The 23,103-nt window shown below is 42.1% G+C and overlaps 1 protein-coding gene across 5 annotated transcripts in view; it reads right to left on the bottom strand.

Annotated features, from left to right (window-relative positions):
* STARD13 (StAR related lipid transfer domain containing 13) overlaps positions 1–23,103 on the bottom strand; it is a 304,337-nt gene that overhangs the window by 135,710 nt on the left and 145,524 nt on the right. Inside the window, exon 1 of one of the 5 annotated variants that reach the window (XM_054825595.1) lies at positions 11,833–12,182. The exons of the other annotated variants lie outside the window; for them this stretch is intronic. Coding sequence (XP_054681570.1) covers positions 11,833–11,956 — 124 coding nt within the window. The 5' untranslated portion in view covers positions 11,957–12,182. Of the gene's footprint in view, positions 1–11,832; positions 12,183–23,103 lie in introns of those variants that run through there. 5 annotated transcript variants of the gene reach the window in all.

Genomic DNA, 23,103 nt, shown 5'->3' with positions numbered 1-23,103 from the left:
ATCAAATTATCAGCTTTGTTCTGAAAAAAAAAGCACTTGGAGCCGTTAGGGACATATATAGAGACCAACTGTAATTACCAACGTACTCATTTGCCAAGCTGATGTAAAACTATATGCTTCTGACTCTCTAGAAACTAATGCTTCTTTATTTTCAGGAGTGATGGGGTGAGTCAAGTCAGGATGATAAAAGCCATGCTTACATCAGAATCCAGAGAGTTTCTGCTGATTTTGGAGAAGTTTTTCTTTATTTTCCTTAATGTAACTGGTAGAAGAAAAAAATGGTCCAAATCTTTACGTGATAAGGAAGCTGTAAGAGTTCTTCCCAGGAAAGAAACAGGGCACAACCTCCAACACCTCACCATGTGGCAGGAATTCAGGCCGAGGTTCAGTGAACACGTGCTTGGTTATGCACGTTAATGGCGATTACTGACATTTTGATAGCTGACTGTGTCTTTTTGGCTATATTATTTCCCAGGCTGTTCAAACGTAGCTGATGGGCTCAGTGCTGTCATGGGGCTTTGAAAATCTCAACCGAGAAAAGTAATAGAAGATACGGTAAAGATGGAGGAAGTAATAAATAATACAGAAAAGAGGAATCAGTTCTCATTTTTACCTTCTTATGATACCAGAAATACAATGATGTTCAGTAAAATTTTAAAGCTACAAATTAAAGTTTAAAAACTGAAGAGAAATAATGCGTGCCGCACATTAGTTTTACTTGAAAGTACAGGTTCTGAGTCACTAGTTATACTATTACACAGCAGTCCTCCTCCCATCAGTTTTCTCCTCACTATCAATTCCTTTGGTGCTTGCCCAAAATGTATCATTTTCTTCTATTTCTGCTACTTTATTTAGAGAGCTAGTCTGAAGATGGGCATTTACCTTCTCTCAGACAGCGACTTCCACAAATGGAAAATATTTTTGTTTCCTGGCAAAAGTGGTGCCAGCCTTTGCTGAAAATCCTCACTTCGCTCCATCTATAAAGACACCCTACCCTCTATGACTTTATTTATAATTCAAGACACTTACTGCATTGAGGCATAACTATTCTCCATTAAAAGCATTCCTTCCTAAATTTCAAGTGAATAACGCATACATACCGAACCCACAGTATTTTAAATTCACTCATCGCACTTTTGTTTTGTGCCTTGAGACAGACTGTTCCATATTTGTTTCTGAAGTAGCATTTGCAAGTTGGGATTGCTGTAAAATATTTGCTAAAAAAGAGCGTGAATAGTTCACAGACTTGTCAGAATCCATCTGTTTGAGTCTATTAATGGGTGCATTCCCAGCTGTGGTCCTTCCAACGTCATAAATAAAAGGTTTCTTTCTACTAAAAATCCAATGGCTGAAATCTTCCCGTAAAACTGATTTATCTAGATAAAATCTGTACTTACGTTAAAGTGACCTCTTAAAAGGAGTAAAACCGTGAGATGTCAATCGCATATTCTTTCAGTAGTCAACTGACACATAAACGACTCACAGTCTCAAATAATTTACTACAGCATTATTCTGGACAAGCCACGAAACACCATGTCATTCGGATTAGGATGAGCGGGGCTGGGATGGGGAAAGAGAGGTACATTTACCGCAGGAGTGAGGGCACATTGAAAATAACTCAAAAGTTGGGACAAATGCTCAGGTCCTTACTCCTCCATGCAGTGAATCCAAAATAAACTTATATACATGTATGCAATGCACTTTAGGGAAGTCCAAGTTATTAACAAATGCATTGCTTTTATGCAATGTTAAGTGTAATTCTTGAGTATTTTCTCTGAGAGAAATACAATTTGTAACACTGGTTTTTACTTAACTCTTTTGACATTCCCTCAAGCTGGCAGTTACCCTGAATTTCTTCCTAAATTGCAGTGACAGAGGTCTGAATACAAAGATGTTTCAAGCAACTCTTAGCTCAGATTCAAACAGATCTGCATATGATATAAGGTATATTTGAACTATGCTTCTGTGCTGAAGCTAATTTCCCTTTAAATTCTTTCTATAACAAAACCAATATTCCAATTAGTTGGGGTTTTTTACAGTGCTGCTGTATTAAATGACCCTGAAGTTTCAGTGTCTTTTGCCTCATCATGGCCTGGGACACGAATCCCTCCTCCCAAAAAACATGCTGCTTAGCTTCCCGGGGCACCAGTGCCATTCATTTCGCTCTAGCAACAGAAGAAACCAATTATTCCTGTATTATTTGAGATCTGTGACAATCAAAATTTGCAAAGTATTGACAGAATTAAGAAAGCTATTTTGGAGTTAGTGAACTGATCTTGCTGCTAAAGATAAGCTTGCAGATTAAATGCTGTTTAGGTAAGCATAAATTTTAAATGGTAGTGTTTTTGAAATAGATTAGGAATCAAATTGTTACCACTTAAAGAAACACAATGATTATAAGTTTCAGTGCCTCATCTTCCACAGTACTACAGGATGTTGCTGGATCTGTAAAAATGATCCCTGGACACAAAACTTTTCTATGTACTTACAGCTCAACAGCAACAGAGGAAAAAAATCAGTACCTCAGTGAAATTATCTGTTGAAATACAGTTCACGCTGATGACTATATATAGCAGAATATGTTTCACTTTTGATTGGTATGCTCGCTGAAAGCATCTCAGGATTTTCAAGTCTCATGAATTTTGGTCTAGTTCTACATTGCTAAGTGTAGTAATTGCTGGAAGTAATCTCAGGACACTATGCCAAGGGACAGAGAGCTGGCCTGTACACACTGCTGCAAGGTGAGCGAGACTATATCTGCACTGTATAGTTTTGAACCTCATGTGATTACCCTGGCATCCAAACACATGGTTTTTGGCATGTTTTCTTGCTTTAAGTGACCCAAATAATGTAATAGCTGTGTTACAGTCCCTCAGTCTGGAGGTTTTATGGCATTAAACTGGGGGCATGTGTTACACACCTCTGCACGTAGCATCGGGGCCTGTGGAGGTGGCTTAGTTTTGTGAGTTGAATACGACTTGCATAAACTCTACTGTAACTAAATGTGATTAAGTCCTGCTGCAAAAGAATAGAAAATAAAAATTCAGGGTGGCACTCTATCCTTGAGGGACTGAGCATGCCTTGAATATTGCACTGTCTTAGTAAAACCAGTTACTGTGGCTAGTATTATGTGATGTGTGTTGTGTACACATACTAATTGGTATTCCTGTATGTAAATTACTGCCCTCTACTGGAACAACAGGCAGGGTATTTCACACGAAATTGTTTATTACCTAAATTAATTCAATTGATTTTTGGAGGTTTAGGTTTTTTGGAACCAAGTGCCATGAATTGCAGATGTTCCTCATCCCTTCTTGTACCATAGTTACTTGCTGCACTCATATCGTACACATTCAATCTGTGCTTATTTGCAGTATAAGCTGCATTGGGATGGTCTGATTGTCAAAATATTTTCATTTTTGAACTTTAAACAGGATGTGCACAGGAGCTACAGAAGTGCAGTCTTCTTGTGGATGCTCTAATGTCAGTCAAGGAACTGTCATATTTTTAAGCCTGTAATAATCAAACCATCACAAATTCTTTATCAACTAAAAATAATATTCCCAAAACTAAATTTTCAAGAATCATAAGACAGATATCACTTCTTTAAAATCATGAGGCTGGCTTAAAACTATAACATTTTACAAAATATAATTTTTTTGTTTTCTGTCTTTTCAGACTCTAAAGTTCCCATTTTCATGCTTTTCTTTTCAAATTTGATATTAAAATATGCTTCAGTTGAAGTGAAAGCTGGGTTTCTCAATGAATTGTGACTCCAGGAGATTATTTTTAAAGTGATTATGATATATAGCAACACAGGAATTGGCCATGCTATGACAGAAAACCAAAAGAAATCAGAAAGAGCAAGACAGGACATCTGTCTCACAAGAAATGCAAGAAATACAAAGTACAAGAAGACAAATGTCTGTTGAACCGCTGCTGTGAAATAAGGCCATTGCCTGGCAAGTATTGCACAAATCAAATTGTTAAGTCAGCTAAGTTCTCAGCATCCTTAAAAATATTACAATAAGGGACATTTTTGAAGAGGTTTTTTGATTCAAACAAAAAGTGATAGCTCAAAATTCAGAATGGAGACTTCACTGATTCTTGAAACTAAACACCACATCCTACTGTAGCTGGGAAAGCAGAAGAGTGGGAGTCCAGTCTCCAGGGCCTTACCGAGCCCAGGAATCTCCCATGTTTAGGAATTTGCTGGCCAGCCACCAACAAGGCTGTATTGATGGGAATTGTTATGGTGTTCACTTAGCAGCTAAAAGTTTATTGTGGATATAAATGTTCTATATTAATGTTCTGGCATAGTTATTATTATAAAGTCATTTGCATGGGGATATGAAAAGTGGTCTATAGGATTGAAATCATGCAAATAAATCCAATCCACCTAATAGGAAATAACTGAGAAGATACATTATTTAATATGCCATGACTTGTATTAGGAAGCAATCTTGGGATGGAAAAACGTCATTACAGTTTAATGTCAGACAAATACATTTTTATATCAGTCTATATGAGCTCCTTTATATCATAGAAAAATATGAGTACCAATAAACACATCTATCTAAACATATAGTAACTTAAACAATATTGTATTATATACTGCTTCTGGAAAAATAGTACTATGATTTGTTTCCAATATTATGGTCCACAAACACCAGCAATAATTACAGTGCCTACAGGAATCCTCCATAAAGGCATTGTGTAGCATACTGACAAGGTACCAGCTGCCTTCTGGTCACACACAGGAAACATCTACAGGTGGAATGAACTGAGGCCATCCATATGTGCGGAGAAATATTTGTCTACTGAGACCTGAAAGAACCTTGTGGATGCTCAAAGAACCATGCAAAGGACTGACATCATCACTTTCTAGGGAAAAAAAAAAAAAAAGGTATTTTCTAAAGATTAACGTGTCATTGAAATCAGTGAGCAGCCAAGAAGAAAGAAAGAGACCTATCAAGAATCTTTCTAAATAGTTATCAAGTAGAAACTGACCGACTCAAATGGTATCCAGTCCTATTACCAGCACTGATTCCCCATTTTATCAGCTGAATTTTGTATCTCGTAATGTCAGGAAATTAAGTAATCAAAACTGAATTTCTCATAGGAAAACAATCTCTGATATAACGCACTCTGATGGAGGCAGGACTTGTGCAAATACAGAATTTATGTATTAAATTTAAAACCAGAAGATGACTGTTGTTGTCGCCCCAGGAACCTCTGCTGCTCTCCCACAGCCACTCCAAACTTTACATGGCAAACGGCAGCGGAACCACAGGAGCGGGTATGAGAAAATTACATCTTTCTCTGGACTTTGAGACAGTGGGGAGTCCTCCATCATCCCCCTCTGCAGTCTCATGCTGATACAGAAATACTTGGCAGGTCAAGCATATTGGTATTTTTGTAATTGTATTTCTGGAATTAACTTCTTGTTGCTGAGGGTCATGAGAACCCGGCAGCAGCAGAACTAACAATGGTGGTATTTTGCCACCATCACCCCCTTTTCAGATTCAAACCGCTGGTCTTCAGGGAGTGTCAAGTGAAGGAGATGAAAAGAAGAGCATCTATCTATTTTCAAGAAATTAACCTAAAACCCCATCCTAACATTAATATAGCATATATAGCATGATTAATATAATTTATGAGATCAATGACTACTTTTTTGGCTATTACATTTTCTTTAGGATTGATACAAGAGCAGAAAATTTCCTGGCATGCCTGACCAAACGAATCACTCATAAGTCACTTTCTTTCTTCCCTGAAGCACTCCATCCCGAATAAAGAACATCTTTCATAACTTTTCTCCTTGACAAAGGACAGTCTTTTCCCATTGATGGGGTCGGATAGGGAGGAATTTACACATATACATCTTACCAACACACATGAGAATCAGCATCTTGTACTCTCCACTGCACTGGCAGGGACACAGACTGCAACACCTCTACTTTGCTTTCTAAAAACATATGTGCATGATTTTAAAACAGAACATAAAAGTATGCCTGCCAAACCGGCCACAACAAATACCAGATTTTCCACATACGCATCTCCCACACCCCCTAATGAAAACTGACCTGGCAAAATTATTTTATAAAAAAAATCCACTATTTTCTTGGCTTTAATTAGATTAACCTGCCACATTTGCACTGTACACAAAGGGCTTAATTAAGAAGAAATTTCAGTAATAGAATCATCGTTGGAAGGGACATTAAAGATCGTCTAGTTCCAACCCCCCTGCCATGGGCAGGGACACCCTCCACTACACCAGGTTGCCCAAAGCCCCATCCAACCTGGCCTTGATAATAGAATAGTATCAAGATGCAGCAGGCTTAACGTTGGCCCCGTATCAGGACTCCTGCCTTTGCTCAGGCGTTCTCTGAGGACCCGGGAGCCTGGTACACGTGTTTCCTTTCAGCTGTCCTAACACTGACCTCAGGATACGTCACACCAGAAGTAATGAGTTCTGCTTCACAGGGTACAAACTTGCAAAAGAAAGTTCTTAAAAATGTTTTAACTGAAAAATAAAAACTATGAGGCAACTATAGATTTGATGCTTCTTTAAATATGCTCCAGAAATATGGCTGCTCTTGCCTCCATACAGGCATGACAGAAAACTGTGCTAAAATTCCTACAGTTCTGGTTGTGACCATTAGTTTTTTAAGAGCCACTTTTCAGTATTTCCCAGGATCAAGAGATCAGCTGGTGCCAGGGAGCACCATGTCACCAGAGGTGCAATTACAAACTTAGGCTTGCTCGTTTGTACCCAATAAACCCACAATAACCCACAAACCAATCACAAATTACTTTTGAGAGGAGAAGGGGCATTACCTTGATGTCTTTGCCAAATGCTGAATGTGGCAATTATTTTCTGCTGGACAAATTATTCTCCATTTTCTACCCTACTTCAGCTAATGTTCAATTTAATTTCTGGCATAAATGCATTTTGGTCACATTTGAAGAGATACTTGGAGCTACAAAGCAGTGTATAAGGTCTTCTTGAACAGTTAAGGATAACAAAGAGTAGGTCTTCTAAATCTTTCCATTTAAAGATCTTAATTTTGGATTCTTTAGACTAAAATTTTCTTTTAATCATGACCCTGCCTCATGCTCCTATTTCAATTTTTGGTGCTGCAGGTCACCCATTTCTAAGATAAAATTAGTCCATGGTATGTTGTCCCACTGTACATTTTCATGCTGCTTGATTGAGAAACTAGTGTTTCATCCTTTGAAACAGAAACAAGTAACCTCACAGCAATGGTTCACGAGTCACTGTAGCATAAGTCTCTGAAAAATCTGTCCAAACTTGGCCAAGTCATAAAACTTTGAAATGTGAGTCTGAGCAAACCACTGGAGACTTGGTGGAAAACTTGCCCCCAAATTTCATTTACGTGGAGCATGGCCAAGCCCAAAGCAGGGTGGGAACATCCAAGATCCTTCCTCAAAATCACCCCAGACAGTTGCTCCTGGAGCGCTCTGCAGCAAAGTAGGAGCTGGGACAGTGCTCAGGGGTATCCTGTCCTGTACTGCTGTCGCAGTCAGGCAGTAGAGAGGACGTCAAGGAAGAAATAAGAGGAATTGTATCTGAAGAGCTAGAGGAAATCGATATAATCTCTTCAAGAACACAAAACATACAAAGTATTGTGGGACACGAAGCTCAGGTGAGAAGAGATTTGGTAAAAGGGCTGAGGGTGTATCTATGCTGCAGACACAGCAGTGGCAGCCTTACAGAGCAGAAATCCCAACAGCAATCTGTGGATTGCTAAACCACAGCTAAAAGCTAAACCTAAGAAATTAGAGACAAAACTTTCTATTATTAGGAGAATGCTAGGGTCACAAAGTCAAGTGTTCAAACTTCAGGAAGTCTCAGCATTGAAGTCACCTGTTTAATCCTAACTCAACCCTCCTCCCATTAGGCACTATGACAAAGTTTTTACCTCATCCGCACACGCATTTCCCTAGGATCCCATCTGATGATGGACTACGATCTTAGTCGTGTATCAGAGTCACATACCCAACTCCTGCTACATCTCTTGCAGATGCTGGAAGGCATGCAGGAAAGGGTGGGAGACAGCACACAGGAAAAAACACATGTTTCTGAGACTATGCCAAGTAAGCGGTGCCCCTGCCGTTCCATCCCTCTCTGTCTGGTTTTCAGCAAGTCACTTGAAAGAAAATCTGACCAGACTGCCAGGAATTGCAAGTTACTCACTCCCTGGGTGCAGTACAATAAGATCCTGGAGGCTGATTTGCAGGAGTGCAGCACAGTAGGAGACACTGAGAGCCATAATTTGAATATTAAAGTACAAAATTCAAGTTCTAACACTCAGAGTTATTAATAGTCCTGACTTCAATCTCACTGTGCCTCTGGTTCCTATCTGTAAAATGGGAACAACATAACCTTACAGCTTCTAGGAATACAATTAAAACATTAATGGTATGAAGTACTCAAGACTCAGTACTCCTAAGCGCCATGCTCATGAGCACTTGACGGAATTTGTAATTCTGTGCTCAGTCCAGGATTTGAGAAGGCTGCAATACAGCAGACTCTAGGTTAACAGATTCAGCTATGGGGACCGTTACTTTGTGCACCAAATAAGGCAGAAAAGTTCTGTGCAAAAGAGGGGGATGTGATCATAGCATTAAAAGACAATCCTACACTGTGAGCAGGCTGCACAACAAGGAAGCAACAGGCATCCTTACCTCTGGTGTTTCCTGACTCTGAAGTACTGAGCTTCAAAGCTTAAATATAGTCTTTGTGATTTTTTTTTAGTATATAGTGATTGAAAGAATGCCAGATAGAGGGTGGTGCTTTTCACCTGCATACAATACATGTAACAAGTATAAGTTGTTGTGTTTTACTGTAACAGGTGATCATGATTTGAGCAGAGATCTCAGAATCACCTTAGAGTCATCACTTTAAAGAGTCTGTTAAATACATAAGTCAAATTCCTAAAGCAATGGCTTTCAGTAATGGCATAGCAGTTCAGAATTAGATTAAACTAACAATATTTTATATAACTTTTCAGACAAATAGATCCCCACTCCAACAAAGGAGTTAAAATTCTGGTTCGTTTCCCGATCAGTTTGTGAATTCCAACTTAAACCACAGGCATAGTGGGAACACAAACAGTGTAAAAACTACTTCTGCAAAAATTATGAAAAGTGCAGAAATACTAAGGCTGGCATTTGTGGCACTGTAGAGGGTACACTCATTGTTTAAAGAACAAATCCCAGTCACTGAATCAGAAATAGTGACTAAGAGCCACTGGGCACCATAGGTCTGTCCTGAATAAGAGGCAGTATGGAGCAGCCCTGTTGCAGGAGCACGCCGGGAGCCAGGTTGCTTGCTCATCACCTCTGCTGTAATGGGCGAGAGAGGAGGGAAGGAGCACGCTGCAGCAGTCTTTTTATACACACCTTACTTTCCACAGCAACCCAGCCATGCTGTCTGCCTCTTTGAGAGCAGCCGAGCCAAGGTTCAGCTCTCTCCTTGGTCTAGCCAAGGTTCAGCTCCTTGCTCCAGCTCACATACCCGCAGCTCAACTGTGCACTGCTGCCCTCTGCTCCAGCACATGGACATGGGGGCAGAAACTCTTCCCAGGGACCACTGAGGAAAGCCCTGAGCAATCTGCCCTGCTTCTAGTGCTGATCCTGCTCTGAGCTGGAGGCTGGACTAGAGACCTCCCAGTGTCTCGTCCAACCCCAACGATTGTATCATTTTTATGAATTAAGCTGTCTTGCGCTTACTTTCTTTACAGGTGTATGTTTGGCAGCTGGTGTCTGAAACTTTTAACAAACAGATGAAAAAGTAAAGTAGACTGTAAGAGTAACTATGTAAGTGTCTGCAAAGCCATCATCACAGCGATGATTTAATCACAAGTCTTTATTTGGCTTGGTGGTTGGAATATGACAGCACACTGTTGGTTAAAACTGTGTTCAGTTTCAGTCATTGCTCTTAAACGCTAGTTACCAGTTAAACTGCTGCTCCGACTGTCAGTCAGGGCTGAACCACAATGTCAACTTTAAGAAAAAAAAAAGGGAACTTGTACAACAATCTACCTGACTGGCATCAAATCTACTGCAAGGGAGAAGAAGCTGGTCTGGCAACCAGCAAATAATGACACATTTACATCAGTTTAAATTCCCTGCCTTCTCATTAACGAAAACTGGAAGAGGCATAGGAATATGCACTGCAGCTACGGGGGCCAGAGGGACAAATAAATATAAAACCAAGGACAAAAATCCCAGAGACATAAAAGCGTCTGAACAAGAGAACATCTTTGGCATCAACAGATGTTATTTGTACACATTTTGTTATGCTGTCAGATAATTCATTTAATTAAAGGGCATGTGTATCAGTATCTCACCAGCATATTATGGATAGCACTTAAATTATGGCAGTGCATAAACCCAGGACATTAGTATTCTATCCACCTTAAATAAAAAGTCTGACTCCATCAATTTTAATACCCAGTTGCTTTAAGAAGTTGGCTACAGCTTCATGGCAGCATGCCCAGGTCCTTTGCTCAATCAAGCAATAGTTGTCTTTGACCAAAAAAGAAAAAAATAGCCAACAGTATCCTTGCTGAATGTCTGCTGGCATCTGCTATTAATATAGCAATAAGTAGATTACATGTAAAGATAGATTAATATTTTGGGTAACCATAACACTACAAAATCAGTTGGTTTAGTAATTCATTACTGAAGCTATCCACCTTAGATTTTTTTTTTAAATTATCATGCATTTTTTATCCGTTATTTTAATTGTATGTACACAAGAACTAATGTGCTGTAGACACCTATATCATACACTGTTTACCTCGTATTATACGATATCAGCATGTCACAGTGCCCTAGGCAAGGTCACCAAACTCCTAACAATGCTGTAGGATGTGGCAGAGGAATCCATCTTTACAAATTAGCCTTCATTATACATGATTCTGCTCATAAATCTTGATGTATTGTTTTCCAGTATAATAACTCTACCTTGCACTTGCACATACCCTCTAGATCTTTTAATTCACAAAGTATTTTACAAATACAAATTATTGGTATGTTTGCGTACATAAAGCCAACGTGCTGTGATAGCAGAGAGCTCTAAATGTGACCCGACCTACTGGAGCACCTGCCCTGCTCTGTGTCCTTCTGGTCCCCACCTGGGAATGGTAAGACTGCAGGAGCCTGGTTTTCCAGAGCAGTTAGGTGACCTAAAACTATAAAAGCGCCTGAAATGAAACAAACCGGTTTTCTTTGGGAGTTGTGGTCCTCCTCACACTCAAACCCTATGAGGAACCAACCTGGACCTGCAAGTGACTTAGAAAACTGATCAGACAAGCAGGTGAGCCCGCTTCCCAGAGGCAAACTCAACCCTCTTGATTGCTGAGGTGCTCAGAAGGTGCCTCCGACGTGGGGCTACCTCCAGGTTTAGCCCTGAGCCGGACTGCTTGTGGCACCATCCCCCCCCCCGTGCCCGCCAGGAACCGGGCAGGCGCTGCCTGCACGGGGCTGGGGCGTCCGACCTGCCTGCACCCCGAGTCTTGCCTGCAGCCCGACCTGCCCGGCGACTGCCAGCTGCATCCGTGCCGGTCGTGAGGCGGTGCCGCGGAGTTCCCCGTCCCGCCCGGGCTTAAGCCCCGAGGTCTCCGCGCTCCAGCGCGGCGGCGGCAGCGGGGCAGGTGCCCCCCAGGCGCCCCGGCCGTCTCCCGCTGCGTCCCCTCGGAGCGGGCAGCCCTCTGCGCCGCCGGGGCTGGGACGTGCCCCGGGGTCTCTCCTCAGGCGGCCGCGGACAGGTAGCGGCAGCCGCGGCGCGGCGGGACTGACCTGCGAGCCGCCGCTCCCGGACATTCCTCCACAGCAAGTCCCAGGCTTTGGCGGTGGAGTCCCGCAGCTGCTCGCTCAGCGACCTCCGGAGCTGCGCCTTGGCCGGGTGGCTCTGGCTGCTCATCCTCGGCGGCTCCGCATGCCGCCCCGGGCAGCCCCGCTCAGCGCCGCCGGCGGCTCCCCTCGCCGGGGACGGGCGGCGGCGGCCACATGGGGCCGCGGGGCAGCCCCGCCGCGCCGCAGCCCGCGTCACCGCCGCTCCGGGCGGGCGGCCCCTTCACCTGAGCGCCGCCCGGCACGCCGCCCGCCCCCGCCCCGGCCCCCGGGGCAGCAGCGTCGCCGCCAGCCTTCCTCAGCGCCCCGTCCCGCGCCCGGCGCCTCGCCGCCCTCCCCCCTTCTTCCCTCCCCTGCTCCTCAGCCCCCCCCGGGGCGGGGAAGGTGCCCCCTGGGTCTGGCCCGGCTCCTCGTCGGCCTCGCCTGAGGTCGCCCCCGCTGCTGCCCGTGAGGGGCCGGCGGCGGGAAATGGCCGCCCCCGTCCTCCGGCCCGCCCGGGACCTCGCGCCCCTCGGGCTCAGGCGCGGACGACGGCCCGGGCCACCGCAGGCCTCTTGGCTCTGCGCCTAAATGTCGTGACCCCGCTTGTGCCCGTGGCCCCTCATTTGGGAACTGTCCGGCCAAGCACTCCTGGCCGCTCTGCTCTCAGCGCCCAGCCCTGGGCTGCCGCTCGCCGCCTCCCGCTGCCCGCCTCAGCCCGCCCAGGGCCACCAGCGCCGGCCAGGCTTCGTGCTCCCTGGACAGCGACCGGCAGCCGCCTGCCGCCACCCCAGCCCCGCCGCCCCGCTCTGCCGGAGCCCCGCTGCGAAGAGCCGGCATCCGCCGCTCCAGGGCGAGGTCAGCCACCACGAGGTGACAGAAAACCTGGCTCGCAGCGGGCTGCCTTTTTCTTGGGAAGCAGCAATGGGTGCTTCACCCACGCCGCGACTTTTGCCAAGAGAAAATTGTTTTTTCCGAGGTCTCTGTTTATCAACTCTCCACCCGAGCTCAAGCCACTGTCCTCACAACACGGCCTCTCCCATTTCTGTCCCACTTTCTCTGCGTTCCACCCACTTACCTCCCACCTCCCTCCCCCCACTTCATCCCTTCCACTCCCCTGCATCGTCTCCTTGAACAAGCTCTTACACTCCTAAAAGATCTCAGAAGTAAATCCTGTCAGCCACTTTTTGCAAACACTTACAGACTAGAATCCCAATTCTTCCATCCCTAGATGAGCCAGAGAGCAACATCAGGGCCCTTATCCCATTTAGGAAACCAATTTTGGGTCTCTGCTCCCTCTGGGATCTCGGAAATGCTGTTGTAACTGGCCCCTTCCCTATCCTGGCCGCCCGTGGAGTGGATGGTTCCCAGCACGACTGGCAGCAGCGAGTCCGACAGCTGAGAGGGACAACAGAGGCTTCATTTCATTTAGTCACAAACCATTACTTATTGCTTACTCTTTTTGCAGAGTAAATTGCATGATGTGCAATGACGAGGCTGATATTCCTGAAAGCGAGTGCCATACACTGAAAGAGCTGAATACCCTGGTAAAGCAGTCACGTTAAATGTTATCGATATCCCCATCTTGTTTAAATTAAAACTGTAACTGCAAGGTCAGCAATATCCATAGAAGCTAAAAGCGAACAAACAGATGTATTCCATGTTACCACTTGGTTTTAATAACATCTTCTGCTTATTCTCTGATGTGAATTTGTTTTCCATTGTCCCTGTTCTTAAAAGGTTCATCTTAAACTACTGTACTTTATCTGATATAGTGGAGACGATGTGCTTGCCCAGAACTTGTGAAGATGTTGTATGTCACTCCTCCTCCGCAACTCCAGCTACAGTGTCCTTCCTCCAAATGACTGGACAAAATCTATGAGAAAAGGGATGCCTTCCAGGGAGGGATGCACCCAAGATCTGGAAGGGGGACAGCATAATTATGTAAATACTCCCACATCGCATGATCCAGAGCAAACACCTGCTGATGTTAATGGAAGAAGAGAGGATTACAGTTCCTACAATCAGCTCCTCCACCCCGTAAATCTGCCTCTGACCTCTGCCTCACTTTATTTAATTCCCTACCAACACAGCCATTACCAGTACATAAGACCTATGTTGCCTGTTTTCTGCCACAGGCTCCTATCCGCTAGGAACCACGTAGAGATGAGAAATAAATTTCTGACATTGTACTTAGCTGCCCTATAAAGATCAGCAGTGACATGCAGTCTAAAGGTGAAATCATAAAATCAGTTTTGAAGGTTTTGTATCATACCGTTGTGTCGCTACCCACAAACACCAGTTCGTGTCAGCCAGTACCGTAACCTTCAGCAGTGCTCTTCTGGCAGCCACGCTTGAATGCGCTCGCTTACTGTGTCCGGCCGGTCTCAAAGACAGATCTCCCTTTCTTCAATTGCTTTCTGTGACTGCTGGAATGTAGTGATACAACAAAAGATACTCTTTTCCCTTTTATATCATTTTTTAAGAGGTTACTTTATAAAAAATGTCCCTAGACTTCCAGGTTTACCAAATGCAGCTAATTAGCAATGAGATACTAGCAATTGCTAATACCATCTTATCTCACCACAGGTTACTAAGATAAACTCCAGCGATACTGCTGGATTTCACAATCAGCAGCAGAACAGAACTGGCAAGCCTAGACCAAGCTCTGTGGCAGACACTGACAAAAATCTTACTAATTTCACGTACTTGCCTTTACTGTGGAAAACTGAATCCAGCAGCAAGATCAGATACCATACTTTTCTCTGAGTAATGAGAAAATATCTCATGCAGCAACTGGCCCATTCCTATTTTATGCCTTTAATCATAGCCAACTGTTCAGAAGTCAAGTTACCAACACAAGTATTTTTGATGTATTACACCTAGTAGTAGCAGTTACAATAACAGCTGTTCTATACAACCTGCTTGAAGAAAGGTATGTTCTAGGGATCATTCATAGGCCAAAGATGCTTCACTTCCTTTTAGGATGGTAGAAAGCACGACTAAGTGGTAAAGTTCTGGCCTCCCTCCACGCATTTTCCTCTCTTGGTTAAGTGCGTAAGTAGCCAACTGATCAGTGCTCTTGTCTACAGCTTGAAACATTTTGAAATCCTGAACAAGACGGATAACATTTCTGGGGGAAAGAAAAGGAAAGCACATTTTCCACAGAAAGCAGTTTTTCTGCTTGATACTAATCACACCAAAATGGTTCTCTTCAGAGTAATTGCCTTAAAAGAAGCTGAACTATGATATTTGTCTTTTCTCATTGATAGCAGAATATTGGCAGGAATGAAAGTGGCATTTGTCTGTCTTAAAATCTTGCAAGCATGTAAAACGTTGGGGGAAAATCTGGGCTAATTATACCCATGCTCTGATGCCATTGTGGCACAGAAGTCTGATGTTCTAATTATATATTTAGCAATTTATAGTTCCTCCCAATCACCATGGTAATTAAACGCCAAGTTAATTGATACTACATAATAATCTGGCCTCTAATTAGCAGTGTGTTTTTAATTTGTTACAGATTCCATTATGCAGCCTGATCTAGTCCTAATAAAGTCACTGTAAAACCTTCCATGCATCTGGTAAGAAGAGAATCAGGCCTAAGGAAAGAGAAAAATGACTACATCTTGGTTTGCCGTTTGTAAACTACCGAAAGACTACGAGAAAAGTACAACTTCTTTCCTTTTTTACCTCTAGTCTTTAATTATGATGAGTCAGGATTTTTGGTACTTTATCCACTTCACAACAGTTTTCTCCTTGTAGAAGAACAAAACAGGGTACATCTTGCAGAGGAAAATATGAGAAGAGCATATCCTTGGTCACTGCGTGCTGTTTAGTGGACACAAGCTCCATATACTTGTATCTCTTAAAAAGCAATAATAAAGCAAAAGAAGAAATCAATTAGCACTGCAGGATCACTGACGGAAGCTGATGCGAATCAGTGTAATACCAAATTTTATAATACATCTAATTCTTTGGGAACTGACTGTAAATTAATGAAGCTTCTTTAAGTTTACGATACTCAGAATGGTGTCGCTGTGCTTTTGTAGCTTCAAATAGTAGCTCAGACAGCCTAGATATAAATACATCAAGTAATATTTATAACTTTGGCAATGATCCTTATCTCTTTGGGGGTCCTAGAGCTCTGGAATTTGTTTTCTGTCACAGGCTAAATGTCCTGTGTGTGATGTTGTAAGTCTGGGTTACCACTGGAAAGAAAGAAAAGATTTGAGGTTTTCCATTGCTTGTTTTCCTAATAGCAGAGTGCAGTGAATTGCATACTAATTCTGGGGTTGAAGTTATGTGAAAAGTACCGAGGGCATATGAGTAGGTGTCCTCTTTGACATCTAAGTAAACAAACAAACATTTTGGATAGAGAAAAATAAGAATCATTCTGAACAAGGACAAAATGTTCCAGCTTGTTCCCTGGCGCTCTCTCCTTGCTTGTTATTTACATATGCAAATTATCATCATTTTAAGGTAGCTTTAATGAGGATCAATTATAAAGCAGTTTCACTCTTTCCCGGTTTATCAAGAGATTGGCACCTTCTCCATTTCAGCCTTCTGAAGCTCTGGGAAAGGATCACTCTGCACTTTGCCAACAGCAGAGCGCTGATGGCTTTCATTAGCCGGGGCCAAATTCTTTCACTTTTGTTCGCGGTGATTAATGCTGAAATAAACGGGACTTCTTGCAGTCTGCACTGTGAAAAGGCTCTAAGTGTGCTCAGATGCAGACTACAGTAACAAAGTATCTGCTGTTTGACTGTGCTCCCTCTCCCTTCCTAAAACTAGCATGGAGGGGATGCGGGGGAATCAAGCTTTTCTCCTGTTCATAGGACAAAGGATGGTACTTTATTATTATTAATAATAAACTGTATTATCAAAGTACTTAGAACCAGAAACTGGATGGATCTTTGTCCTCAGGAGATTACAAACTAAATATAAAACAAGACACCAGTGGAGCAAAGAGCCAGTTGGGGTAGGAAGGGTGGAGTACAAGAGAACAATAAAACAATACTGGCCAGTGTCGTAACTACTGGTGTTAGCACACCAGAATTAGCTTCTGCAGGCACTGACGCACAGCAAGTTAGCAAGAGGGTCTCCAAGGAGGTTAATGCGGGGTCTGTATATATTCAGAGGACCAGCTCCCAAGAGTGAGGGGCGGTTTTAGAGAAAACATGCAGATGTGTATTTGAAAACATAATGAGTAGACAACAAAAGCTGGCATCCTGTACAGACAGACTGCGGGAATCAAGCTTTTAATATCGAACAAATGATAGAGAGGGAAAGGAAGGGCCTTCAGCCGAGTAGCCACCACTTGATGCAACACAAAGGCAGGATGAACTGCAGTGAATAGCGACGGCAGAGAACTGCCAGAGTATTTGCATTTGGGACGCACTGAAGTAGACCAGACTGTGTCTATCAAGGCAGAGTAAGTGAGAAGAAAGATGAGATGACAAGTATGGGATGCAAGTTTTTCCAACCACGAATCTTCACCTGGAAAGCTCCTTCTGACAAAAACATCATTTCTTACAGAATAAAATTAAAGCAAATGTCAGTTTTTCTGGAAAATAACTGCTATTTTTCTGGTTTTACCACGGAGCAGGATTTTCACATTCTGGCCAATCTTAACTTGGACTTTTCTCTCCATCTCACATCCTAGTTGTATCTAGCTCTTGCAGATTATTTTTTAATAACCCTTCTACTTCTCCAGTCTTGTCTCCTCAACTCAGCCTAAGTTGACACAGGAGAACAAGGAGCTCCAGGTGAAGGCCCTGTGTGACAGGTAGGAGGATACTCTGTTCTATGAGAATGGTGAAAAAGGGGACAGGGAGCTAACGGCGGCACAGATGATCACTGGATGGATTACTGTCTGAGTAAACAGAGCGCTTCTACTGAACAGTAGGCAACAAAGCTGATACTTAAGCTGAAATTCTGAAGAACCGCAACCACAAAAGCCCTTGCACATTTCTCAGATAGCAGAGGAGAAGAATGGACAAAATAAACCATGTGCCAATAAACTTTCACTTCCTTTCCTAAGATGCTCTGTGGACATCTTTAAAATGTAGTATGTTGCAGATATGAAAGCTTGGGCCGGGCAAAGGCAGTCACTGTAGAAATAGTCAATTCTTCAATGATTAAGCAACTGGGAAAGTGGAATACATTTTATAAGTGTAGATACAGTGGTTTTTTACTGAAGCAGAACTTGAAATTTTGAGGTGATTAATGCCCTTGAAAAAATGAGCAGCTATGTTGAAACAAGAAATGTCTCAGCACAGAATATTGCCCCTGTTCTTCTCATTCCAGCTTCTGGTGTCTGATTTTTCCCATCCTTTTTAGTTGCTTGACAAAAATACATTATTCTAAACTACATCTTACTTTGCTCTCAAAGTACTCATTTCCTTAATATTGTATTGGGACCTTGTCTAAACCAAGATTTTTTTTTTTTCCAAACTTCCAACTGTTATTACCATCACAGGAGAAATAATTGGAACATTTTGTAAAAAAGCCTTGCAGCAGTCAGTGGCAATTTAGCACACACTGTATCTGGATATTGGTTCAGAGACCTGGGAGCTTGTTCTTTTTTTTTTTTTTTATAACTCTCCTGGATTACACAGGAAAACATGATCAATCTTGACAACAGGTTCTAACAACAATGCAACGGAATTGTTCCCAAAACCAATTTACTTATAAGAGTAAGAACTTGCTTCAGACACGCAAATACTCATGTGCACACGCTTTACTAGTAATCAGGCTACTGACTGATGGGAGCATATTGCCAAGTACCTATATATTGCAAGCTGTGGATTTTTGCAGAGCTTCCTTCATTACTGGTCACACAGCTACTGTTTTAACTTATTTAACAGATTTTTAAAATATATATTTGGTAGAATTGAAATGCAATGATACTAACATTTTTGGACAGGAAATAAAGAATATCGTGGCCAGTTGCAATAGGGGATAGAATTTCAGGTAGGCAGATTATAATGACAAGAATCAAAATTGGGCTGAGATCCAAGCCAAGCCCTACTAACCTAAAAAGTTCTAGAGGATCTTGAATCATTAAAGCTGATTTTACATTTCTTCTTGCTTCCACAGCAAAGAAGGGCCAATCGGCTGTTCACAGTATTGTCTGAGTCTCATTCGAAGTGAAGGCTGGTGGCGATTCGATTGTAAGCATCATTTCCCACAGCCCCACTGGGAAGGTTTCCCAGCCGGCTCAGAGCCTGCCTAAGCCCACTCCATCACCCTGCTCTGGCATTGCAGACCTCTCTGTTCAGCAAGCTAAGTGGTACGGCCATTCCTGCTAGTATAAAGGAGCTTAAGCTTAGGAAGAATGCTCGTTTCATGACATTTAACATATCTGAGTATTCCCACTGAGAAGCAGGATATTCATGCTGTGAAGAAGGGGCTGGACTAGGTGGATCTGCAGCTCTTTCTATCCAAAAATGTCTCTGTTTCTGTGAGAACATTTTGGTAGCATCAGGCAGCACCTGTATTCCATTAACTCCAAAAGCATTTCAGTGTTTACAGTAACCAGGAAATGTCAATGTCTGTGTTATATTAACAAGTCAGCACTAACAACTGCAGTTTTAGCTTTTAGAGCTGCGCAGAGAACAGTTTACTGTGAGTCACTGAGAGTTTTACTTTTTTTGGTTGAAACATGAACAGGCCTGTAGCACTGCCCTTGAAACCATTACAGAAAGCTTTGGAGAAAAAAAAGTTATCAAAAGAAGTTCAATATTTCTTCAGTAATGGCTTCATATAATCAGGTAGGCAAAAGCATAGCTGAAAACTGCAAGTCTAAAAAGTACTTGGGACACCAAACTTGTAGCTTCTTCACCTTAGTTTTGCTTACGCTCCTCCTGCCTTTTGCATGTAGGTTGAGGGGGTTTGCATAATCACATAATTTCATTCAAGATTCAGTATCTTGGAAACAAAGCTATGTTATATTTTTATGTGGACATATATGCGCAGAGATAAGTTATAAGGTGCCACCCTGCATAGTAGGCAGCAGACTTTATGAGAGCACTGATGTGCTGCTGTATAATTGTAGTCTACGTAAAAGAATTCGACTGTAAGAAATGAAATAGTCCACCAGGCAAAGCACAACTTATTGTGGTCTTCCAAACAGACTTCAACCTCTGCATGCAAAAGGCAAAAAATCTATGCTATGCACCCATTTGCTTTTCACAGAACTGAATTTTAATAGTGACATTAAATTACTGTTCTATAAATAGCAACATCAAACACCATGGGAGAAAGCTAGAAAACAGTAAGATATTTTTCTTTTCTCTTTCGGGATTGAAAGCAGTACTTGGTAAAGCAACTTAATTCCCAGAAAGGCAATAGCAGGGACTGCTCCGTGGCTGGCCCAGCATACCAAGGGCAGAGAGAGCTTGAGGAGGTGTTTCCCCATCACCTGCTGCTGCGTAGAGTGATGTGACCAGAATGATGACAGAGGTCACAGCCACAGCTCTCTACTGATAATGCCGCCACTCGCTTTCCAGAAAGGGCCATCTTTTTTATTTAATATTACTTGAAAATTTGATTCCGGAAAGAAAAGAGCAGGCTTCACCTCCCCCTTGTACTCCCTTGGAGCACTGTATTCTAGCTGGCCCGACTCCCCCTCTTCTTATTAATAGACCCTTTTTTAAGCCTCCACAAACACAATTCCCCTTGACTTCAATTAAATGCCATGCAAATGAGGGAGATATGCATTCAGGACAGTGCGAGAAGGCAAGAAAAAGTTATTTTGCTTGTATGTATTGCTGGTTCCAAAGTTCATTTTCAGTGTTGCAATGGTTTCTAGTGAGATTAGTGCCTATGGATGATGTCGGGACACCTTTACGGTGCCGCAGGTACAGATGTCGTTCATATTGTTTACTTGCACTACTGTCATGCAGACTCACTTCAACAGCCGCAGGTACAGATGTTGTTCATATTGTTTGCTTACACTACTGTCATGTAGACTCACTTCAACAGCTTTTTGTCATTTTGTGCTGACATAAATCTGTTCAGTAGTAATTACCTGAGATTGTTCTACATTTCAGGGAAATTTTTTGAATCTTTTACATTACAAAAACCCATGGAAATTGCTTGGAGAGTAGGTGCTAAAGGGATTATAACTCAGCAGGATCTTACACAGTGTTAGTTTTTGAGACAGAAGATCAGTTAATTTACCTGACAGAGAATATTTATACTAAGTAATCCTTGATGTTAATTTGATCAAAATTATCAGATACATAGTTTCAGAGTTCAGGTCTTAAAAATATTTTAGTGAATGTCACCACTAAAGGGGAAAAAAGTGTAAGAAGTAAATATGAAAACCAAAACCTAGTCTTATGCCTCAAATTGGATGCTGTTCCCAATTTCTATTCTGAAATGTTGCTAAACGGTTTTGCAGTGAGCTAAAGTAGTTCGTTGCTGTCAGTCAAATCATAAAGAATACCATTTCATCTGGAAAACATTATCTTCCTATAAGACTTAAATAGATTTGGATTTATCCACCCCCCCTTCTGTCCAATAGCTCTTCTTTTACAGCTGGGCAGGATAAATGCAAAGTGGGTTGTATGTACTACTAGAAAGTAACAGTAGGCTCTTACTCTACTTTGTACAGGTATAAATTACCCTTTTATTGCAGAGTTGATCAAACTCAAGGTCTTCTCAACAATCACCAGGGACAGCCTCCCTTCCTACAAGAACATTAAAAAACCCCCCACAATTTAGACCAAACACTAGTGACAATCGCAGTAATGGTGAAGTTCTTGACTTGCTGAAGTAATTGTAAAAATTCCCATATGCTTCACTGAAAATTTTCATCCAGTGTGTGTACGTCCCTTTCCCTATTTACTCCCACCAAGCTTCTTAAGACTATGTGAGCATAAAGCCCTCCATTTCTTGCCGATTTGATGATCCTCATTAATTGGGAAAACAGGTTCCAGCACATGAGGGTGCTACTTGTTCTGTTATCTTGTGTTCATTGGATATCCCTAGGACTTAAAGGCGAGTAGGAATTCAGTGCCGCAACACTTTTTTCATTAGTTAAGTAAAATGATTGTATCTTCCCTGCATATCATCCTTCACTGACTTCTCTGAATGTTTCTTTTTGTAGACAGTTTTGTAAGGTTGACAATGCTGGACGTCACTGTGATATAGTTCCCCAAATTTATATGATGACATTATAATAATATCAATGCTGTTCTTTATGGTTCATATAAATTAGCATTTTATTTGCTTTCATGACTAGCGCTGTAAATTGAACAGCTGTTTTCACTGAGCTGTTTTAATTAAGCTGTCCATAATGTTGCCTAGGTATTTTTCTGAACTGGTAACACTTCATTAAGCAGGCAGTATCAGTGAATGCTTCAGATCATTCCTAAGCATTACCTCACACTTAGGTAAATTGAAATCCCATCTGCTTTGAGGTTGTCAAATCACCTCGCTTTGGTGATTCGAATTTGGTTCTCAGAAATCTTTCTAATCTTTAGTACCCTAGGAAATCTCAAGTTTGCTACAGATTTTGCCATCTGTTCACTCACTTGTCAAGATAATGAAGCTTTAAATGATACTTGTCCTAGTAAAAATCTTTTAGGTAACCTATTATTAGCCTCTCTTCATTCTGAAAACTGACAAGTTTAATTTGAGTGTCTTTGGATCTTTTATGAAGTTTATGTTCTATGACCAAAATTTCCTTCCCATGCTGATTTCTCACGTTATTTCCTTTCTGTTTTGAAGATCTCTGGAATATTAGTTTGGAAAGCCTAGATAAGTTTTATCTCTTCCTGTTTTCCTCTGCAAAAGCTGTTTCTCTTTTCTTTTACAGAGCCATACTGGTTCCTACATCTGTATTCTCATCTGGGTGTATTGTAGCTTGCTTTGGTTTTTTCAAATAATTAATATAGGAAGCTGTAATTATTTTTGCTGCCCACAATGACTTCTTTTCATCTTTAAATATGGGTATCACTCTAGCTGCCTTAGACAGCTGAACCTGATGAGTGTATTCCAACACTTCCACTTTTAGCTCCATTTCTGACAGTGCTTCATCTCTTATTTGCTAAGAGGACTCCAGAATGCACTCACATTCAGGCATTAAGTCTGGAAATACTCTGCCCAGACACAAAAAAATCCATTCTTTTAACAGCTATGCCCCTAAGTCTTACACCCTAAGTCACTGTCTGATTTTCAGAAGTGGTTACCACTCATCAGCCACTTCTGAAATCCTTTCTGAAAATC

The sequence above is a fragment of the Grus americana genome, chromosome 1 (assembly GCF_028858705.1).
Source record: "Grus americana isolate bGruAme1 chromosome 1, bGruAme1.mat, whole genome shotgun sequence".
NCBI classification, from domain to species: Eukaryota; Metazoa; Chordata; class Aves; order Gruiformes; family Gruidae; genus Grus; species Grus americana.
Note: the sequence above shows the minus strand (reverse complement) of the source record. Positions and strands in the feature narration are given on the sequence as shown.